Raw genomic sequence first — 21,914 nt, 5'->3', positions numbered from 1 at the left:
CCATGAATATGGATGAAGATGAGAGTTGCTGCTCACCTGTGTCCATAGGACAAGCCTTCAGGGACTGCATCCCAGTGGGGGTTAAGTGGTGGGCAATCCCAGGCATGGGGGTTTGTTTATAGAAGAGCCTCGCCTGTGATCCAGCATCATCCTAGTTGATGTCCTTAGTTATGTAACACAGGGGAAGGAGAGAAGAAGAGTAACTCTTCTGCTTCATGTGTCTGTGTGCCTGTAGACAGGCAACATTCAATCTGAATCTAGCCCTGGGCAGCATCTTTTGGAGGAGGCTCCTCCATGCCTGCAGTGTCAAAGGGCTGCCAGGACCATTCCCTGTCTGCTGTAAGCCCTAATTTTGTCTTTCTGTGCCTTGTGGCAGTTGCTGTGTCCCACAGCCAAAATCCAGAGTGGGATGATAGCAGAAGCACTGAGACATCACAGCTTGGAGCATTAATGTGGAGCAATGAGTGTGCATGTGATTTATGTTATTTTTATGGCTTGATGACACAAGGAGATGGCAGAGGGAAGTTTAATGGAAACAGGATGGCACTCACCCCTCTGATGATGATAAAAAAGGCCTGGGGCAGCACCAGTCCCTTCGCTGGCACATGGATGCTGCATTGCTGGATGGCAGAGACCGCTGCCAGATGGATTAGTGAGTGCCTCCCCTCTTAGGAGCTCGCGGGTGAATATTGTGATTGCATGTATTTATTTTTAAAATTATTATAGCCATTAGCATAGAAATGAGCTGCAGCTCCCTGGCTGCTGGCCAACCCCACCCGGGCTGACGTGTAGCTCTTCTCCTTGGTGGCTGGAACAAAAGCGCCCGGCTGGTAACGGGGGCCTGCTGCTTGCCACGGGAAGACAAGTGACAAACAGGAGCAAGCACTCTGCTGCATGAGTTTGTTACAGTCAGTTGGGACATATATAAAAACCTCACATGGGTCAGCAGAGATTTAGCTCCTGAGGCAATGCCGTGTGAAGCAGTTGAGCTCCTGTCCCTCTCCTCTCCTTCTCCGTGGTGATTTATTCCCAGGCTCAAAACTCAACAATCACTCACATTGAAGTTTTGTTGCTGTTTTACAGGAGATGCTCCAAAAGTCTTTTGTCTCTGCAACTGTAAATAAACTCGTAAACCTGTTTTAAAAATAGCATTTTGTAGCTCAGTGCATGAATTTTTAATGCATCTTCTGCAAACCAGCTGGTCTTGGCAAGGGTCACAGTGTTTCCTAGGCATTTAACATAAAACTGTGCTTCAAAGCCACATTATAGTGTCGTTGAAGAGTAATATTTTACTTAACATCCTCATAACTGAATTATTTATAACTTGCCATGTTTTATTCATGATAAATATTAATACTGGTGTCTTTAAGAGTAGAGGTTATTGCTGCAGTTTTACCTATAAGAGGTGATATTATTGAAATAAAGGAATGGCGATGAATTCCATAGCCAGCAGAGCGAAGTCTGTGCTGGGCTGTTCTCATTCACACCTCCCTCTTTTATCAACCCTGTCAACCACTAGAAAACCTCAGTGCTGAGCATCTGTACATTTGAAAGGAATTTTCCTACAGGCATCTGAATCCCTGTTTTTTAAAAAAATTTTCTTAGAGAGCTTTGTGTCATTCTCAGTAATACTTGGATTCATTCCTTGGTGAGGGTCCATAAGCTTTGACTTTTACAAAGTGCTCACCCTGGTCTGGGTCTCCAGCCTTGAAATGTTCTGCAGGCTCCCTTGAGCTCCCTTGCTGCAGGCACCCCTGGATCCCCATCTTTTGAAGCATCCCTTGCCACCTTGGAAGTGGCATCACCTGGTGATGAGAGACCTCCTAGCAGCCTTTGGGCTCCTTTCCATGTCTGAATGCTCTGGGCCATGATCAGTGTCATTTCAAGGCTAAATCTATATGAATTGGGTAAATTGCCATTGCACCATTGGGCTCCATCCTATAATCCTATACCAGAGAGGATAATTGAATTGGCTTTTATCTTGGGAAAGAGAAATACAATTTTCCGTGATCTTTCACCTTGTGCTGGTGTGTCGCCATCTGGCTGGAACATTGCAGAGCCACTCCCCAGTCTGGCTCCCGACATGGGGCTGGCTGCCCATCCCACCCTCATACCTACAAAACCTTCCCAACCCTGCAACTGTGCAGGGCTGGGGCTTTGCTGCGTGTTACTCCATCAGCTTAACAAATCTGCCATCAGCGGGTTGAGAGCGGTGGTTGTGGGAGCAGCGCAGGTTAATGCAACACATATTTAATGTATGATTGCTAATGGCCATCTCCCATCTGCCTGAGCCCAACCGCAGTTTGCAGATGAGTGATTAAGCTGCCCTGACACACAGGCAGCTTGTTCCTTGGCAGACCCACAGTCATTGCACTTGATGCATGTAAAAGGGGACGAGGTTTTCTTGCTGGGGAGAGTGGTGTCATCAGGCTGGGGCAGCAGAGCAGGGGGTTCTCCTGGAGTTTATTTTGTATGGTAATGCGAGAGACCTTCCTGTGGATGCAGCACTTTAAATGAATCACGAGCTCAATAACCACTGGGATGTTTATTAGCTTTGAATATGTTTATTGCGGAGTCAACAGGCAGCACCTTCCAATTAATTAATAGTAATGATTACGGTATTATTTATGTAGCTCTAACAGCGTGCCAGAGTGTTTCCACACGGTGCTTACAGCTGTGGCTTGCTGGAACAGGCTGGCCTGTGCTCACCCTGCGTGGGCATGCTGGGGCTCATCATTTGCTGTTGGGTAGTCCCAGCCCCAAAAGCCTCATTTTGCTGAGCTCTTGGCAGCTGCTCTACTTTTTTGGCTGAATCCTTTTGCTCCCCAACCTGGGCATGTGGCTGTTCCTGCTGTGGTGCTGGAAGGCAGAGTGTGCAGTGAGTTGGAGCACCTGCAAACAGGTGGAAATCAAGGGCTGTATGTTTTACTAGGGTATTTTGGCATTCTTCTGCTGGAGATATTTAAATAGCATGAGTTTAGGAGTCAAGCTGTACATATCAGAACATATTTGCAACAGATAAAACACTGATGGCAACAGAAAGAATCCATCTCTCTTTTGATGTGGACTAGGATCCAAAGACTGCTCAAGCTGTTGGGAATGGCCTCTGATAAGTGCCAGTGCAGTGTCTGTGCTTCTCACTGCCCCGGCAGCCCTTGCTGGGACCATGAGGGTCTTGGAGCAAAGTCTGCTGTTCTGGTTGAGCCAATCATTTCAGTGTGCAGAGGCAGGTGGGATACCAAGAACTTCCCACTAGTCTTGTTTTTCCATGCAGAAGGTTAGGCTGTAAGCTGGCCTTCTGCTGTTACATTACATTATAGTCCCATTTGCATTCTGTGGGAAATAAGAGTGTTGTTTCTAGGTCACATGAAGTTGTTGACATCTTCCAGTTGTTGGATCTTTCTTCACATGTGAATAATTTTGTCTCTCTTTTTGTCTTCCAGCAATGTCTGACTTCCACATCCACCCTCAGAATGCAGTGGTGGAGGAAGGCGGTGTAGCAAGATTCCAGTGCCAGATCCACGGCTTGCCTGAGCCAGTCATCCTGTGGCATAAGAACAGCATGCCAGTCAACACAGACAACGAAAGGTAAGGCATGTCTAAGCCATGTGCTGCTGACCTTTGTCCAGCTGGAAAAAAGATGGCCAGACTTTCTATTGCTTCCACAGTTGTACTTGGACACAACTAACCTGGGCTAGGGGTGTTGGCCAGTGCTTCCACCATGGAAGACTCTTGTTTAGTGTGTTGTGGCTTTTCTGGTTTGGTTCTCCTTTTGGCCAAACACCTTGTAGGAGTACTGGCATTTCCCAGGAGAGGTAGATAAAGCTGATTTTTAAGGGCTTGCATTGACTGTCTCTGATCAACCCTGCTCCAGGTTTATTTTCCAGTTTATTTGCCCAGCAAGCCTCAAAGAGCTGGATAGCTTTGTCATCCTGCATCCCTCCATGGCTCCATTTTGTGTAACTTCTTTCTGAGACAGATTCATGACTTAGGATCTTCCATATGGGTCCTGGACTCTTGCAAGTGCTGAATTTCACTGTGGCTGCTATTGCCAGGTGGACTCCCTCATGTGTGGCAACTGGGGAGCTCTGCAGAGCGCTTCCCACAGCACCCCGAGCTGCCATTTCCCAAACAGCCTCCTAAAGAGAAACTCCAGCTGCCTCCCTTCCCAGCCTAGACCTGGAGCGGCACGTCGCCGCTTCCTGAGTTTGACAGGCCGCTCCCTTCGCGTCGGAAACGTCCCTCAGCAGGGTTTGATCCGCGGCACAGCTGGCAGGAAACGCGTGCCCGCTGCCGGCCGCAGCTCGGGAGCCGCACAGCCAGCGGCGCGACACAATCGCTCACAGCACACCTCCAGCACGGGCTGACATCCCTGCCTCGGGAATGGGCGAAACCAGGAAGCTGTAAATATTTTCCTGAAAGCCTCTATTCTTAAAAATGTCAGTTCTGCAGCAGAATGTGGTTGGGCTCTTTGGAGGCAGGAGAAAACACGAGGGCTGGAACAATGCCTGACCTTCTCAGAGTGGCAGTGAACTCACAGTAGAAGGACCCAAGAGGCCCAAATCTGCTGTGGAAAACTACAACTGTCAGGTTTTGTTTTTCCTTGCATTTTTCAGCTAAGCTTTTTTTAGCCCAGCACAGGGTTGATTTGTTGAACTTGATCTCCTCTGAAGGCTTCTTACTCATACAGGTGCTGAACTGGGGATGTGGTAGAGCAGAGCCACTGATCCGAGGTGGCACCAGCAGAAGAAAGGGGTGGAGAACTGTGCCGGATGCCTTGTGGCATCCCAGTGGGATGTTGCAGGACAGGTGAAGTTCCCCTAAAGTCCTTCATGCATCATTGGTCCTTTGCATTTGAGCCCAGGGACACAGTTGTGGAGATGGTCAGAAATGTGGCAGGAATTTAAATGTGACCAGGACTTCTTTTCTCCAAGGCTGGGGAACCCCAAGGCTGAGAAGCCAAGACCTTTCTCCAACCCAGAAAGGTCCAAGCTGTGCTCGCTCCTGCTGCTTCTCCTCTGGGGAAGGGAGTTTGCCCAAGCCCTGGAGGATGTAGCCTAGGAACAGTTTCCTTATATTCGTGTTCTGATTTTGAAGAGATTTGGCTTTTTGTAGGAGTAAAGTTATTGGGGAAGTTTTTTATTGTCAGCTCAGTAGATTAATCTCTGACACCACAGCCTGGGTGATGAGAGTTGCTTCTCTAACTGAATTGGATTTCTGCATTAATCATGCTTGGTGCATTTCTGCGTATAAAGTGTATATAAATTTGTATGCCGAGTCTTGCACTTGGAGGCTTTGAAGGCAGAATAATAGCTTTGGAATTGAATCTTCTAATGCTGTGGGCAGATTGTTAACAAAAATGAAGGCTTCTTGTAGTATAATTCATCCAAAACAATGGGCATTTTAAAGTCCCAGAGAGATTGCAATCAACTTGGGGCCGTGTAGAACTGATTGCTGTCATGCTGCCACCGACACGGAGCCGCACGTTTGGAACCCGGCGCAGGGAGCAGGTTATAGGCACTTAACCATATGCTGATATGGAGAAAGATATTCCTCATCTTCCGGACGGAAATGGATTATTAACTCATCACACTGTAATGACTTACTACCAGCCAATTTAAACAAGTGGTTGCCAAGCAACCTGTAATGTATGTGTACATATATGTGTGTATGCACGCATGATTTAAATGTGCCTGTGTTTAAAGATATAAAATATTTATTGATGTTTACATTTGCCTGTTCAATATTTATTTTAACATACCTTTTCATGCATCTGAGGTTTTAAGGTCATACAGATTTGAGTCCTGGACCTGGAGTGGGGAGGTGGAACACAGGTTTCTGATGCCTGTCCTTGGTCACTGTGCTTCAGCTGATGAGTGATAATTCCCATGTCATGATAACTCTAATGTCACCTGTCTTCACATGCAAATGCACTGCCAGAGCTTTTCCACAGGTTAAATAGGAAGCATCTATTTTGTAGCCTTCCAACAAAAATCACCATTTCTCATTGCATCAGGAGATAAATTATTTTCTTTTATATCCCTGTAGAAGAAGACCAGAGGTCCAAGTATCCAAAAAAAGTAAGAACTGATGCAGAAGCAGGCCTGGGCTCAGCCCAAAGGAATGCTGACATCCTGGTGGTATTGACACCTCTGCACTGGGATGCAGGGATCCAGCCTGCCCTGTCTGGATGGGTGTGCAGCCTGCTGTCACATCGTGTCCTGCTTTGCAAGCTTTTGATTCTGTTTTCTCTTCCACAGGTACACGCTGCTTCCCAAGGGGGTTCTCCAGATAACGGGGCTCAGGGCAGAAGACAGTGGGATATTTCACTGCGTTGCCACCAATATTGCTAACGTGAAGTTCAGCCGGGAGGCCCGGCTCACCGTGTCAGGTTAGTGCCAGCTGTGCTGGCCTGGCTGCCTTCCTGTCTTCTTCCCACTGCTGTTCTGGACCAGGACAGTTTAAGAGAGCTTCAGGCTAACTCACTGAGAGTCATTCCTCTGTCCTGCCATAACACCTTCCTTGTTCTGGATTGTTAGTTTTTAAGACCCCCTCTGGTGCGGGACATCCTAGATTCCCTCTGGAAATGGAGATTGAATCTTTGGAGATAACAGGCAAGGGAGATCTCTCCAAGGATTTGAGTGGGTGTTTCTGAGTTCTTTCTTACATGCAGCCAAAGGTCTTTCCCCTGAGTTGTGATGCTCCTATCCATCACATACATGTAATTGCTGGTACCCAGGAGCTGGAGGCTTTCCAGCACACATCTCACAGCTTCCCATCACCCACCAAAACACTGCCTGGCCAGTGGTTCTGGAGCAGAGACTTAACACCTGTACCAAGTGTCATATTAGCCTGTGCTGACTGTAAGAAAGCAGCACGTGTGAAATGGGGTGAAACCGAGGGAAGAGTGATGCTGTGTATGTCAACTCTGATGGAAAGAAAGCAGGTTAACTCGTTCTGAAAGACCTGGGAGCTTTGGGTGCCTGTTACTTCTCTGTTTGCTTGATCTATGCAAACAGTAGCCACATAGAGGGAATAAAGAGCCGTAAATTATCAATGTGGTGAAGTTCTTTGTGTCAGTTTACTGGCCTGAGTTATGATTCCTCGCAGGGCAGAAAGCTCTAGTTGTTCTCATCTGACCATCCCTCATTGCAGATGGATATTTTCCAGGTTTCCTGTCCATGAAACATTTGTGGCTTTTTCTCCTCCTTAAAGCAGTCGGATGATGAATATGGACACCATGTGTAAGTGTTTGTAGAAGGGTTTGGACCATGCTTCAGTGCCTGCACTGCTGTAACTGGACATTTGCATGGAAAACTCATTGCACTGGGTTAAACCTCCATGGAAAAGGTTTATGCTCTGTGGTGTTTGCTAAGAACACACAAATATCTCTTAGATCAGGACAGCAGGTATGTGTTAGCATGTGAACTCTGGGCTTTGGCACAGCAGCAGAGGCTGTGGTGAGCCACAGAGGTGCACGGGGCATTGCTCTGCTGGTGTGGGTGTTGTGTCAGTAAATACTGAGCTGATGTGAGTGCTGCTGTGCACGTGGCATTAGGCATGATGGGGTAAGCAGAATTCTTGCAAATCTTTTGTATCACCTCCCTCTTGTGTCACGGTGAAGGGAACAGTCTCTCTGCTCTTCATGATGGCAGAAGGGCTCCTGCTTTTCCCTGCCGAGCAGCAGCTTCAGCCATTGCTTCACCAGCAGAGAAGCACCAGGTCTGCCTCCCTGAGGTTTCCAATCCAAGCCCCGGCTTGGGAGGGAGAAGGGAGAGGGTGAGAATGGTCTCTGGAAGCCTGTGCCCTGCAGGGCACTGCCACAGCCCGGCAGGAGAGGAGGAGGAGGGTGGCTGCCCGTGGGGGATGAAGGAGCCTCTGCCTGGCGGAGGTGGCGGGGCTGCTGGCAGTGAGCAGCACAGAGATGTCTTCCAGTCCTGCTGATTGATTATTTTCAAGTGCCTGCTCAGTGGAGCTGCTCCCGAGGGGACTGCCTGCCTCTCTGCACTGACACCTTTCCAGTGTGAGCTGCGGCTCTCTCTGCTGCTGTCCTTTTGATCAAGATCTGGCAGGCAATGCTCCTGTCCCTGCTGGAGTGCCTGTCACTGCTGGCAGTGCTGGGGACATCCCCATCCCCACTGTGACTGCTGCTGGCAGAGTCCCTGGGGACCACGGGCATCATTAGAGCCTTTTCCCCTTTCAGAATAAATCCCCATGCTGCCCTGAATCCTGTTGAGCTCCAGCAGCACTCGCCTGCCACAAGTCCCTCATTTTATCACTCCTTCCTTCCTGACCCTGCATCAAAGAGCTGGTCTGACTGAAGAAGGAAACCTCCTCCTTGATGTTGGGACATGGTTGGTCCCTTTGTGCGGTGCTGGCATGTGACTGCTGTGTCCCAGTCCCCGCTGGCCTGGAGCTGTCACTGCTGTGGGTGGTGGGCTCAGCAGCAAAGCTGTGGGACATTGCATGGCCTTTGCAGGCGAAGGTGAGCAGTGGTGGAAATGCCACTTCCAGAGTTGGACAGCATTTGCCCAAACTCAGGGAGCTGAATCTGCACTCAAAAACCTGAATATCTATTTAAGACTTAGAGTAGAAATCAAAGAGCATGATATTTAAATATTTTATTGTCAAAGCAGTGTGTTTCATAAATTCTGCTTTGAGTTTGGCTCCCGTTTCCTGATATTCTTGGGTGACCTTGGACAATTCATTTCATTTCTCCATGTTTTGAAATATTGAAATCGCTATATAATACGCTGATAATACCGTATTATTCTAAGCGTGAACATTTAGTATTGTGATTCAGAACAATAAATCTACATGGGTTTTAAAGGCACTCCGAGGTACTGAGGGGAAGGTATTGTTTTTCAGATCTCTTGGGGTTAACCAGCCGGTCATATGAATTTATTGTGCATTCTGGTTCTCATCAAAAAAATCTGCATTTTATGGCTTGCAGTGAAATGCATTTAGTGAGAAAGTCAGCTCTTAAGTCACACTGACACGGTGATTTTTCTTGGATTTTGCCCATTTACACACAAGCTTGGAGTCGCTTTATCGCTCCCTGCTTAGCCCCCGTAGGAACAATTAACAAACGAGCTGCTCTGATCTGTGCTTGCCCTTGGACCACGGTGGAATCCCCCTGCTATGCCCTGATTCCAGCCCCTGAGCTGCTGTGAAAGGGTAACACTCAAAAGTGCAGGAAGGAATTGTTTTTCTTGGAGAGAAGCCCCTGGAGATAGATTTTGGTGGATCACTTCCCTGTAATAAGCCTTTTGAACATCGGGAAGTCCATGCACAGGAGTCAGTGTGGGCTGATCCCTTTGGCAAATCCCAGCCAGGGCTGTGCTCCCCAGCCCTCCCTGTGCCCCACTCCTGCCCGGGGGCAGATGACCAGCCCAGGTATTTCTCTTTGCAGGTGTACAGAGCTTTTTTTTTGCCAGCAGCTGTAAGATTGATGGAATTCCTTAAGCACTGCTTTGACCTCAGCATTTCTGGAGTATAACCAGGTCTCATCAGAGACAGGGAGGAAGACTAATGAAAGATTTTCAGTGTTCCTGTTTACTGATGGAGAGCTGAGAATATCTCTTGGATTTCCTCCTCTCCTGCTGACTAAAGGCTGCTGGGACATTTGGCTCAGGGATAAGGCACTTTTTAGGGGCTCAGGAGATGTGGGTTCAGCTGTGGTGTACATAACACAGGATGATGTTTTTGTCCCATGCTGTCATTTTGCCTTTCTTGTGCCTGTGTTGTTGTGTCCAGGGTCCTTGCGCCAGGATTTTGTTCTGTTATGGATCTCTACATCCATCTTGCATGATGGGTTTTATTCTTGGTTGCTGCCACTTGGTGCTACTACAGTGCAAATAAAGGATTAGTGATTGTATCACGAGCAGCAAATATGTCACAGTTGTATCAGTGCAATGGGATGCATCCTCTCCCTGCAGGAAAATGGTAGGAAAAAGTGGGGTGCAGTAGTCAGAGGAGTTTCCTCTCAGAAAGCTCCTCAGCAGGAGTCAGGGACTGTTACCTCCATCACTCCTTGTCCCAGGACAGGTCTTTTGGAGCAAGTGACACCAGCAGCAAGAGAGGATGCTCACAGAGACAGTTAGGCATTATGGTCTGTATGGACTACTTTGTGGCTTGAAATGCTGAAAGATGAAGCAACTCCCTCATTTATTTGCATTCCTGCTGTCTTTCATGCACATCTTCTCTTTGCAGTTCACAGTGCAGTTCCTTCTTTATGCTGCAGATATCCAGGTGTTAACAGGGCTGTGTGTGGCTGGATCATTGCTTCAGGGGTTTTCCCCAGGAATAATCAATGCACACTTTAAACATGTTCAGTGTGACTGTCACACAAACACCGTGCTCCTTTTGTTTCATGTACATCTCAGATTTATTGAGGGTTGCACCAGCCACATAATTTAGAATCCTGGAATGGTTTGGGTTGGAAGGACCCTTAAAGATCATCTCATTCCACCCCCTGCCATGGACAGGGACACCTTCCACTAGAGCAGGTTGCTCTGAGTCCTGCCCAGCCTGGCCTTGAACACTTCCAGGGATGGAATCCACAACTTCTCTGGGCAGCCTGTGCCAGGGCCTCACCACCCTAGCAGGGAAGAATCTCTTCCAAATACCTAAATACCTAAATCTCTTCCAAATACCTAAATACCTAAATCTCCCCTCTTCCAGTTTGAACTCATTACTCCTTCTCATGTGACTACAGCTCCTGATGGAAGAGGATATGTACTTAGAAGAGATGTACTCAGAGGATACCCAAAGTCCTTTAAAGAAGAGGGAATGAGAAGCATTCTGACAGTGGTGCTGTCGTTGCAGGCTCCCACTCCACCGTGTACAAGGACCCCATGATTCTTGTGGGCCCGGAGAACCTGACGCTGACCGTGCACCAGACAGCAGTGCTGGAGTGCATCGCCACCGGCAACCCCCGGCCCATCGTCTCCTGGAGCCGCCTCGGTAAGCCCTGGGGGTCCCTGGCACTTCCTCCTCCTCCTCCTCTCCATAGCCATCACGTAGGAAATAGGTAGGTGCCACTGACTGTTTTATACAACAACTGATTCACCCTCTCCCTTCCCGCAGAAGGTAATTGTAGGCTTGAAGTGCTTTTTATCCTCATGTCTACACTTTGTTTTTTCTCTCTGCCAAGATTCTGTTTTCAGCTGTTAGAGAAGTGGGTTGGTTAAACCTGTAGATGTTTCATGAAAGGTGGTAATTTTATCTTTTCTCAAGTGACAGCATCTTCTGCTGCTGCATCAAAAACATCACCACTGTTGGCCTAGAGAAGCAAAATCATACACAAACACATCTTTCACATAAAAACAGACTTGAAAGAAATTTGCTGTCTGCTCATGGAGTTTTAAAACAATTTTAAGGGGGAGAGAGTGTTTAAAGTGTGTCTGAAGCCCTGAAAAAACAAATGCTTGCTGCTGGGGTCCGTGATATGTTTTTAAATCAGCATGGAAACTAGAGACAGTGTCTGATGGCATGATGCAAGCAAGGAGGAGCAAAGGGCTGTGTTTCTCTAAGGTTTGTTTTAGGTTCTAACTTTGTGATGATAGCTTAGAAACTTTTGCTTAGACCAACACTTCCATTGCCCTACAGAAACCTGTGCTGAGTGAAGAGCTGATGAATTTTGTTTTATTTCCCAGAGCTTGTAACTCTGCCTGTGTGCACAGTGGGGTTGGGTTCAGTTGGGATTTCCAGAGATCTTTTGGTCCTCGAGGTCACATCAGTTTTGGGATGCTCATCTCCTGGTTTCTCCCAGCATGGCTGTGAAGCACAAACAGGGATAATTCTGTCTCATGCTGCTGTGCTGGATGTGGGACTCCATCCCCATGGCTCTCCAAGGGTCAGGGTCAGCTCCTGGGCAGGGTGACTTCCTGCTCCAGAACTGTGTGCCAGGGAATAAGGACTTGCATCCAATATCAGTTGCACATTTTTTCCATGTTTTCCCTCCTTGCATCCTCTAGTGGCTTGTAAAATCAGCCTTTGTATGCCACTAACTGGTATTTTTGCCTCCAGAGCCATAACCATCAGATTGATGCTGTTTTAAAAATTCCCCAGATACTCTGTATCACTGGTTTGGTTCTCTTGGACACAAGACAGCTCTATGTTAGTGCTCAACTATAATAAACTACTTTATAATTGCCTTAATTATAAGTGCTTATTACCTTCTTCAAAACACTTGTCTCTATAGAGCAGTGCAATAATGAAGATGTAATAGCACTGTGCAATGTTTGTCTGGATGGTCTGAGCTCAGCATTGCCTTCCACCAAAAATAAATACCCTCTCCATGCTACTTTGCAGCACAGTGGCAGAATCAGAGCTGCTGAATGGGAAACAGATCTTGTTATTTTCCCTTCCCTTCAGCAGGAACGTTTCCTGTCCAAAGCATCACAAGGTCTCGTTTGAGATGACAGTGATCCTGACAGCGACGCGGTGCACGGGCTCTCGGATGACTTGGAGGGTTTGTCATCTCTTTGTAGCCATTTCGGAAGCACTTTCATGTCTCCTTGTCTGTGTGATCACGGGGAAGGAGAGGGGTTTGTGCTGGACAGGGAGGTCCTCAGAGTATCTGTCATCTCTGGCTTCCTCCATGTGAAGGTCTTCTTCCTGAAATTCCTCCTACAGATAACTCACTCAGCTTAGGGAAAAAATCTCTTTAATCCATTTGCAGAAACAAAAAAAATTCACAGCCACAAAGTCTTAGAGAGATACAGCTGATTTAGCAATAGGAATGGCTTAATTTAAGCAAAAAAGTCAATTCTGTGTGAGCCTCTTTCTTGCCTTGTAGAAGTAAGGAAGAGCTGTGGGATTGCTGTTGTGCTGGGACTTTGCACAGGGCACGTTGCCTTTTTGGAAACTCCCTCTGAGCCCCTTTGCTCACAGTTTTGACATTGTGGCATTTCTTCTGTCAAAAAGGAGCAAAAGAACAATTTTGCTTTCACAGCTTTCTAGTACAGGGAAAAGCAAGCCATAAACACCATTTGCACTTCTTGCTTTGGCTTTGCTAAAACCTGGCTGGTTTTCAGTGGGAAAAGCAACTAGCTATATTTTGCTTGAAAGAAATCATTCAAATTCTGGGCCAGTTTTTGAGTGTCACACAATCAATTTTGAATTTAATTTCTTTGGGAATATGTTGTAGCCCCTGACCACAAACAGAATTCCTGTGTCTCGCCGTGCATGAAATGTCAACATTCATTAGAGAGCAGGCTCTGAGAGAGATGTAAAATCATTAAGGATTTGTTCAGGGAAGATAGGGCTGTTCCTTTCAGAGCCACGCACTTCAGGCTTGGACCTGTATGTGTGCACAAATGAATATCCTGGGCACTTACTGCAAAGCCTTTTGAATGAACGACGATTTTAATGTATCCTTACCCTTTAACTGACAGGCCACTGAGCTGGCCTCCATAAAAGGTACCAAAGCAGAATAATAAACTATTTAGAGAGATACAGAAAAGTGAGGCGAGAAAGAAAGGACAGTGATTATCTGATAGCGTTATACAGAAGTTGTCAGAAAGGGCCGCACAATGGGAAGGAAATTACTAAAGAGGGAGCCATTCAAGAAGTAAACTATACAACAATTGTAGGAGCCAATTAATTGGTAACTTATTGGACACAGAAGCTTGCAATAGACGGCTGACTGGTTGACAGGAGCACCGTTCCTGTAAGTGTTTAGAAATAATAGAGTAAATTTCACCACTTCACATACTGAATAGTCAACTGTTGCAATGTACTCTAAATATGCTAATCCACAGCGCCCAGTGTCCTCAGGAGCAGGAGACCCATGTGTCTAAAAAGTGGAAGGCTACTATGACACAATACAAAGAATTCACAAAAGACCTAAATGATCAACATTAGAAAGTTGTTACTTTCTTTCTACTTGCTACTTACAAAAGAAAGGCGTTCGTGTTGTTGCATATTCATATTGCCTGGCACGTTTTAAGGGGCTCTGTAATTGGTGCTGGTGTGCCAATCACTCGGTTAGCAGGCGGAGAATGGGCTCCAGAAAGCCTCAGATACACCTTGGAAAAATAAATCATGTGGCTCCCAAACTACAGGCATCCTTCATCCAGACTTCACCCCCGTGGAGATCCTGGAAGTACCTAAAGGGGCCTAAAGGAAGGCTGGAGGGGGACTTTCTGCAAGGGTGTGCAGTGGTGGGACAAGGTGGGAATGGCTTTAAGCTGAAAGAGGGTAGGTTTAGATTGGGTGTTAGGAAGAAATTCTTCCCTGTGAGGGTGGGGATGCCCAAGTGCAGGTTCCCCAGAGAAACTGTGACTGGCCCATCTCTGGAAGTGTCCAAGGCCAGGTTGGCTGGGGCTTGTAACAACCTGGGACAGTGGAAATTGTCTCTGCCCATGGACAGGGGATTGGAATGAGGTGATCTCTATGGTCTCTTCCAACCCATCCTATGATTCAGTGAAGTCTCTACTTGCCTATAGCCAGAGCATCTTTTGGGAGCATCTCCCATTTGAAGAATGGTTTCCCTTATTAATTAGAGGTCATTCTGCTCCTCACAAGAGCTGAACCTCCCCTTTTTGTCCTCATCAACTGAGGGATCAAAAGAGAAAATCTGTCAGGCATTTCCCTCCAGACTGGCTCTTTTTCAGCCCTCATATTTTCTGCTTTTGACTTCTTTAAAAGTAGAAGGCCATGTTAAATGAGCAGTGGTTTCAAGCCTGCCTGGGTCCTGACAGCTTTGGGAACTGAGCAAGTGTTGGCTTTTGCAGTCTCCTGAAGAGATGACTTTGTGGTGGCAGGTGATGCCAGGAAGGTGAATTTGAAGGGCTTGGATTGCCTGATGCAAACCATTCTTCAGGTATCCCTGTAAAGAAAACAGGGTTAAAATAAATAGCAACCCTTGCAAAGCAGGTGTGAGTCCCTCAGCACAGCAGTTCTGCAAAGTGCTGAGCTTTCAGGATGCAAGGAATTTCTTGTGTAAACACTCTGTATTATTTATATGTGTTGTCAGTGTTGCTAAGTTGGACTAGATATCAGCTGAAGACCTTCTAGCTGACTGCAGGATGGCTCAGGCTGAGTGAGGCACGGAGTGAGAAGGATGGAACAGACTGGGAAAGTAGAGATGTTTCTGTAGAAGCCCTTTGCAGTGCTTTTGGAAAGGGAGGAGTTGAGTGAGAGGAGTCTGAGATGATGAGGCACAGTGATCTTTGTTGGCTGTTAGTGGTGGCCACGCTGACCCAAATGGCAGATCCACCAAGACTTCTTTGTTCTCCAGGGAAATGAAAGATGTGTAGACAGGAGATGTTCCCTCAGACCACCAGACTTCTAACAGCTGGAGTTGGAGAGAAAACTGAGGGCATATTGATACTGGTATTTGGACTGGGGGGGGAGCACCTGCTGCAGGCTGAGTCTTTGCATATTAAAATGATAGAGCACGTTATAAATAATACAGTAAAACTGCTGACATTCAAGTCACATTTCCGTGGTATTTCTCAAGGCAGTGATGTGATGAAGGATCCAGGTATGACCACTTTGCATCTTTCACTGGTCCCATCCCTCCCCCAAGAGAGAGATTTGATTTTTACACCTATTGTAAATACAGACTTCCAAAAGGTCTAATTTAAAAGATGAAATCAAGTTCAATTTGGATTTAATTCAGACCTCTTTACACTTCAGTTCAAATGCTGTTTGGAAGGAATGGTTCTTTGTTATTGCTCATTAAATGTAGGACAGGTCATGTTTTACTGTCCTTTTTATGACTGAGCCATTTACTGCAGCAGTGGCTTGGCCACCAGTGTGATCCTTTAATGACACTGTTTTTCTCTCTCTAAAAAATCCAAGCATTTTTCTTTGCAATGCAAATAATTAAGAGGTCTGGCATTTCCTGTCTAATGAAGCAATGATACCTTTAAGCTTCAGAATTTCCTGAAAAACAATTATATGCAGAGCATGGCAGGAGATGGGTTTGGTAAGTGCCTTTGTAGCTCTCAGCCCATGTTTCCCAGCAGGATCCTGCCTGGAATCTGGAATGGGATCCCTCACTCCTGTGGTTGTATTGGGTGACAAGGTTTTGGTAGTATGGGAGCTACAGGGATGGATTTAGTGAGGAGTTGCTGGGAGCTTCCTCAAATCCAATGGAGCCAATTCCAGCCAGCTTCAAGATGGGCCCACCACTGCCCCAGTCCAAGCCCATCAGCAGTGGTGGTAGCACCTCTGGGATAATAAATTTAAGAAGGGAAAAAAGCTATTGCACAAGAGCAAATTGCAGCTGAAGAAAGGAGTGAGAATATGAGAGGAACAGCCCTGCAGACCCAAAGGTCAGTGCAGAAGGAGGGCCAGGATCTGCTCCCAGCACCAAAGCAGAGATTCCCCTGCAGGCTGGGATAACTGAATTCCTGATTCCTGTCTGATGAAAGGGTGCTCCCTTTAACTGCTCCTCCAGTAAAACTCCCCTGCCTTTCCCCTCTGCTCAGACACCCTGACATGTGCTAGGCCTGATTTAGAGCTGCCTTTGTCAGACAGTGTCTTAAAACACAAATCAATGAAACAATAGAAAGCAATAGCCTGATACTAATGAAACACATTGTAATTAGAGCTGGCTGGGAATTTTCCAGAGAAAACAGGATAAAAGTGAATTCCCTGATACTGAACTATTTCACCTGCCTCATATCCAGCACTTGGGGTGGGGGCAGCCCTTTTCAGTTGCCCTTCCAAACCAGAGTGAATGAGATCTAACCACCAGCTGAGAGACCAGCTCCTGAGCCCTCAGCTAGTGTGTGCTCAAGGGCTAAGGAATCAAAAATCCAGGGTTCTCTTATTTTCAGAAACCACAAAAATCCATCAAGGGTTATCAGGTAAAGTGGTGTAACTTCTGGGTGAGGTAATCTACATGTCATAAACTGCTGGTGGCTGGGGAAGTGCATGAGGGAAGCACTGGAGTAGGCTAGCTGGACTTCCTGAAGCCTCTCTGTTGGAAATAGGCTATTGAGCTGACTGCATCCCTGCTCATTGCAATGCAAGAACCCAGGCAACAGCTCAGAGAAGCTGAGATGATTTAGCTTGGTTTAACCACTCTGTTGAACTGTGGTCTGGTGCTTCATCTTAATCTGAACACATGGTTGAAAGCTTTCACTTTTCCTGTGGTGGTGCTTTGGGTTTTTAAGCAGCAACAAAGAGTGATTTTGGGCTAACATGTAAATAAGGATCTGGTTTCTGCAGAAGGCAGTTCTGATAAGAGCATCAGCTAAAACTATTGACTTTACTTGGCAGATGGCAGTAGCAGAACATGGCACCATCCATAAGTATTTAGACTGGATCTCACTGAGGGCTGTGCCTTGGAGAACCTTGCCCTAAGGTCCAGCATGTGACTCTTGTCCTTCTCCCCTTCTTTCAGACGGCCGCCCGATTGGCGTGGAGGGGATCCAGGTGCTGGGCACAGGAAACCTGATGATCTCAGACCTCACAGTGCAGCACTCCGGCATCTACGTGTGCGCCGCCAACAAACCGGGCACGCGGGTGCGCCGCACCGCGCAGGGCAGCCTCGTCGTGCAAGGTGAGCCCCTGGCACCCCGAGGGCTTGGGCTGGGCACTGCTGACCTCGCTTCTCTGCTGGCACCAGGCAAAGCACTTCTTTTCTAGACATGTGGTTTCCCAGGTGGGGGTGTGTCTGTGTCCCACGCAGGTGAGTCGCAACCAGGTGTGGTTCAGCTGAGGCATCAGCTGTATGGGCTGCAGAGATTTCTCACCCCATCACAGGCATTTGTCTTAGCAGACTCTGGTTGTTATTTGTGACCATACTTGTGCATCTCAGCAGAAAGCCTGAATTAATCAGCCAAATTTGTCTCATGGACCTTAGTGATACAAGGTCACTGTTCTCATACTGGACACCTCTGAATGATTGATATGACTCCTGCAGTGATATGCAGCAGTGGATAACACTCACAGAGTATTGCTTTCCAACTGAAATCACACCAGTAAATCTAAAACCATTTCCAAAAAGTCTGTGAGACTGTTTCACGTAGCAGTTGACACTATGTCTGAGCCAATTGCCAGGACCTAGTGAAGCACCCTTTGGGGACTGTGCCCATGGGATATAGGTTGCTCCTCTTCCTGCAGCAATTGTCCTGAAATGCTACTTGTAAAGGGCAGTTCAGCCCAAAGTGGAGATCAGCACTAGGGAAAGCACAGAAATCCCTTCCACATGCTCCTGCAACCAGTCTCCATGGTGAGGGGAGCCAGGCAAGCATTTGAGAAGGCAAACCCAGCTGGCAGCGTGCTCTGAATGGCAGCAATCCGCCCCTGATTACAGGCACTCACCTCCTCTTCAAGCTAGTCCACTTAAAGCATCTCACGCTCTCATCAGTTCACTCATTAACTATTGACTGATGATATCCTGAATCTAAAATTACACACCTCCTGCCGGAGCTGCTAATTGAACCTTTCTGCTGCTGATGGGGAAAGTGCCCTGCTCCAGCCCTGATGTCACTGGCAGATCGCGGGAGTCGCAGGCGGTGATCCCGCCAGCCGTGGAGGAGCAAGGAAGGAAGGGTGTAGAAAGGGCTGCCTGTGCCTCCTGAGCCCCAGGTGCTGATCAGACAATGAGACAAGGTGAAAACTCACTGTTTCCATTGCTCTTGGGTTTCTGGGTGAGCAGTGCAGTAAGAGGACCTCCCAGCTGACACAGCTATGAATCCCCTTATTAAGAAACATCAACCCCAGCATTAAGAGCAACCTCTTTTTACTGATACAAACTCATAGAGCTGCTGCAGGACAGCTCTGCACATGGTGCATGTAGGAGAGGTCTCCTAAGCCCAAATGCCAAGCTGATGTCCAGAAGGCAGGGAGGCAGACCCAAAACAAATTACTTGGAAAATCCATGAAGTTTTAAAAATTCAGCTATTGAATATGGCTGTCTTGTCCTGTTAGCAACTGAATGAGAGGGTGAAAGGTAGCACAACTTCTCATTGCTACAGAGAGCAGTTTTTAGTCTTTTTGGAGATTTGAACATCAGCTCTTGTGCAACTGGTCTAGTGCTGGAGTTCAGCTGATGTAGAATTACTGTGAATTTTCTCCTGGCAAGCCAAGATGAGCATCTGTCCCTAAAATATCACTCACAGAGTTATTTGAGCCATCTTTCCGTGGAAGCAGGATGCCCCTGCAGTCAGCATCAGCAGAGAAGCTGGCAGTGGTGTGGAGAAGTGTGGCCAGTGTGTCCTTGGAGTAACCCTTAGACAGGACCCTCATTGTCCAGGATCCCAACCTGTTTTGCCCATCCTTAAAATGCTTCATGTGTTTTAGGGGAATGTTTCCCAAGCAGGGTATGGGCAGGCCCTGGCCAGGCAGCTGAGCTCATCCCAGGTTTGCTCACCCTCCCTCTGGAAGCAGTTCTTCCTGCCTCTGCATCTCATTTTGCCTGAATTTTCCAGCTGAGAGGTACAAATGATTGCTGTTCAGGTTCATCTGGGAAGAAAACAGTGATAATGACTGACATGGGAGGCTGTGGGTTTTATCTTTGTCAAGATGTCAGCGATGCAAATTACATCCGTAAAGAGAAGAAAAGCAAAGAGCGGGCTATCAAAAGCCTGGTTGGAGAGGAAGTTAGCACAGGGCTAGGACAATACGGCATCCTCAAAGCACACCAGGCCAGGTACTTGCTGCCTTTATGCAGGGGCCCTTGAAGTGCCTGGAGGCACAAATTAACTTGCCCCAGTCTTTTGAAGGCAGGACGTTTTATAGGTGGGAAACTGGAGGAGAAAGGGCGATGTTTCCTGTTGTAAGGCAAGGAGTTAGCGGGAGGCTGGAACTGAGACCACGTCCTCCCTCCTGCTGCCAGCAGTGGTCCTTGTCCCATCCAGCAGCTGCGTGGGCAGAGGTGTCCCAACAGGGCTCTGCTCTTCCTCCAGCAGTAATGTCCTTCCCATTGCAGGTTTTCCTTCGGATAATCTAACACCATCTTATTATCTTCCTGGGAATTCCTCCTCCCTCCAGAGGAGAAGGCGTCAATCCCCCACTCCTTCCCTCCCTGCCCTCCCTTGGCCATTTAGGCTCCTTTGATCTCTTTTGTAAGGTTCTCACACAAGAAAGTTTCCATTTTCCCTTCAGATCCCAGCGCAGCCATTTGAATATTGCTTTGTGCTGAGCTTCGAATGAAAGTCTCACGGGGGGGAGTTGTCGAAGGGCCGAAAGCGGCGCCGACTGAAACCGAGGGTGTGCGTGTGTGTGAGGCGAGGGAAGAGCAGGCTTCAGTGGCAAGGGAAAAAATATATCAAAGCACTTTCCCTCTACCTCCTGTGCAATCTTTTGTGCTTTATTATGTGTTTGGTGTCATAACAAACTGATGGGCTGTGAATGGCCAGATGGTCACCAGTGTTCTCCACTCCACGCTTCATTTCCTCCTGAAAGCTATGCAGAAAAATGAGATCCCATCTCATAAATGAGGGCCCATCTTAAGGACATGGGTTTGAAGGCTCTGCTGACAATGCCTGCCTTGTTTGCCTTGCTTGCTGTTGGCAGGACTGGGCAGCACTCCTTGGTCCAGCAGATCCGGCCACCGCTGCGCTTCCTGATGTTTCTTCCATCGTTCTTGCTCACTGTCATCACAAGCCTTGGCTGGGGCTGGAATTCAGCAGATGTATTGCAATTGCTGTGGTTTAGGCTTGGCTCTGTGGTACTTGGTTTGTCCTCGAGTTTAGCCCTGAATTCATTCTGCAAACCAGCTTCAATATGTGCTGTGTGAGTCAGTGTCCCCCATGGAGCAGTTCCCTTCCCGTCCACATTTTCCTTCTCAAGAAAAGCCACCATGTAGGGACAGGTGGGCACTCAAATCTTGTCTGTCAGGATGCTGGAGTGAGCTGGGATGTCGGATCCCTGTGGACCACTCTTCCAGGACCGCACTTGTGCGTGACATGGGAACATACCCTGCTGCTGTGGAGCTCCAGCCTGCACCTTGCTGGGACAAGAATTTCATGAGGGCTGAAACGCAGGCTCCATGACAGTCCCCTTGAGTGTTTTCTGCCTGTTTTCCAGGGGACATGGGCACAGTTTCCATCTTTGGCCCTTCCAGTCCCATCACTGCTACTGTAAGTTACTCAAGTAAACATCTGAGTATCCTCTGTAGTGAAGAGAGAGAAGCCGAGTGAGCAGCAGTTGTCTTAAATCTCCTGTCACCATTTGCTGTGCTTGAGTGACTTCCCCATTGACCTGACTTCTCCTTTATAACCTTATTGTGAGTACCAGTAGCCTAATTTATGAGGTGGTGTTGTTTCCATGTTATTCTTCCTTCTCTTCACCCCAGCCTCCCTCCCCAACCCTGCCACTCTATCCACTTGAAAATTAATGACACTTCATACTGAGATGCAAGAGGCATGGATTGGTGTGGCACCACAGCACTGGCTGTCAGTGCTCCCTTAACCTTAGGATCTTCTCAGTGATCCTTGGGACCTTCTGTGAGCCATCAGGCGCTGCCATAAGCATCACACCCCAACCTCACAGCAAGGACAGCAGAGCTCCCTGATATCTTGGGGGACACACTGGCTGCTGGTCCCTGCTGACCTGTCCCAAAAGAGATGGAGCCCATTGGGGTCTCCTGTTAGAAGATGCTGTTGCAGTGCATCTCCACATTAGCACAGTTTGCTGAACACAGTAAAAGCTATGGAATCACTTTGTTAATGATTCTGGGGGTGGTATTAAGTGTTATTGCTTTTTGATACCAATGTCATGCCTTTAAACATTCATTAAAACTGCATGATCCCCTCCCTCCCATTAAGTCCTGAATAATCAACACTCTGGTTTCTTCATACTTCACAAGCCAGGGCTGGATCCTGCCCACTCCTCCTTGCCACGTTTGAATCCTCTGCTATTAACAGTGATCTCTCTTACTATCTTTATTAAATCTTAATGGAGGACTGAGAAATGCTTGCTCTGGCTGCCTGCCATGGCCTTTT

The 21,914-nt window shown here is 47.5% G+C and overlaps 1 protein-coding gene across 1 annotated transcript in view; it reads left to right on the top strand.

Annotated features, from left to right (window-relative positions):
- Window positions 1-21,914, top strand: part of IGDCC3 (immunoglobulin superfamily DCC subclass member 3) — a 100,309-nt gene that overhangs the window by 53,465 nt on the left and 24,930 nt on the right. Inside the window, exons 3-6 of the mRNA XM_064388719.1 lie at window positions 3,444-3,588; window positions 6,261-6,391; window positions 10,828-10,965; window positions 17,366-17,524. Coding sequence (XP_064244789.1) covers window positions 3,444-3,588; window positions 6,261-6,391; window positions 10,828-10,965; window positions 17,366-17,524 — 573 coding nt within the window. The remainder of the gene's footprint in view (window positions 1-3,443; window positions 3,589-6,260; window positions 6,392-10,827; window positions 10,966-17,365; window positions 17,525-21,914) is intronic.

Source organism: Passer domesticus, chromosome 14 (assembly GCF_036417665.1).
Source record: "Passer domesticus isolate bPasDom1 chromosome 14, bPasDom1.hap1, whole genome shotgun sequence".
Classification (NCBI taxonomy): Eukaryota; Metazoa; Chordata; class Aves; order Passeriformes; family Passeridae; genus Passer; species Passer domesticus.
The sequence above is the reverse complement of the archived record's forward strand: the minus strand, read 5'-3'. Positions and strand labels throughout refer to the sequence as shown.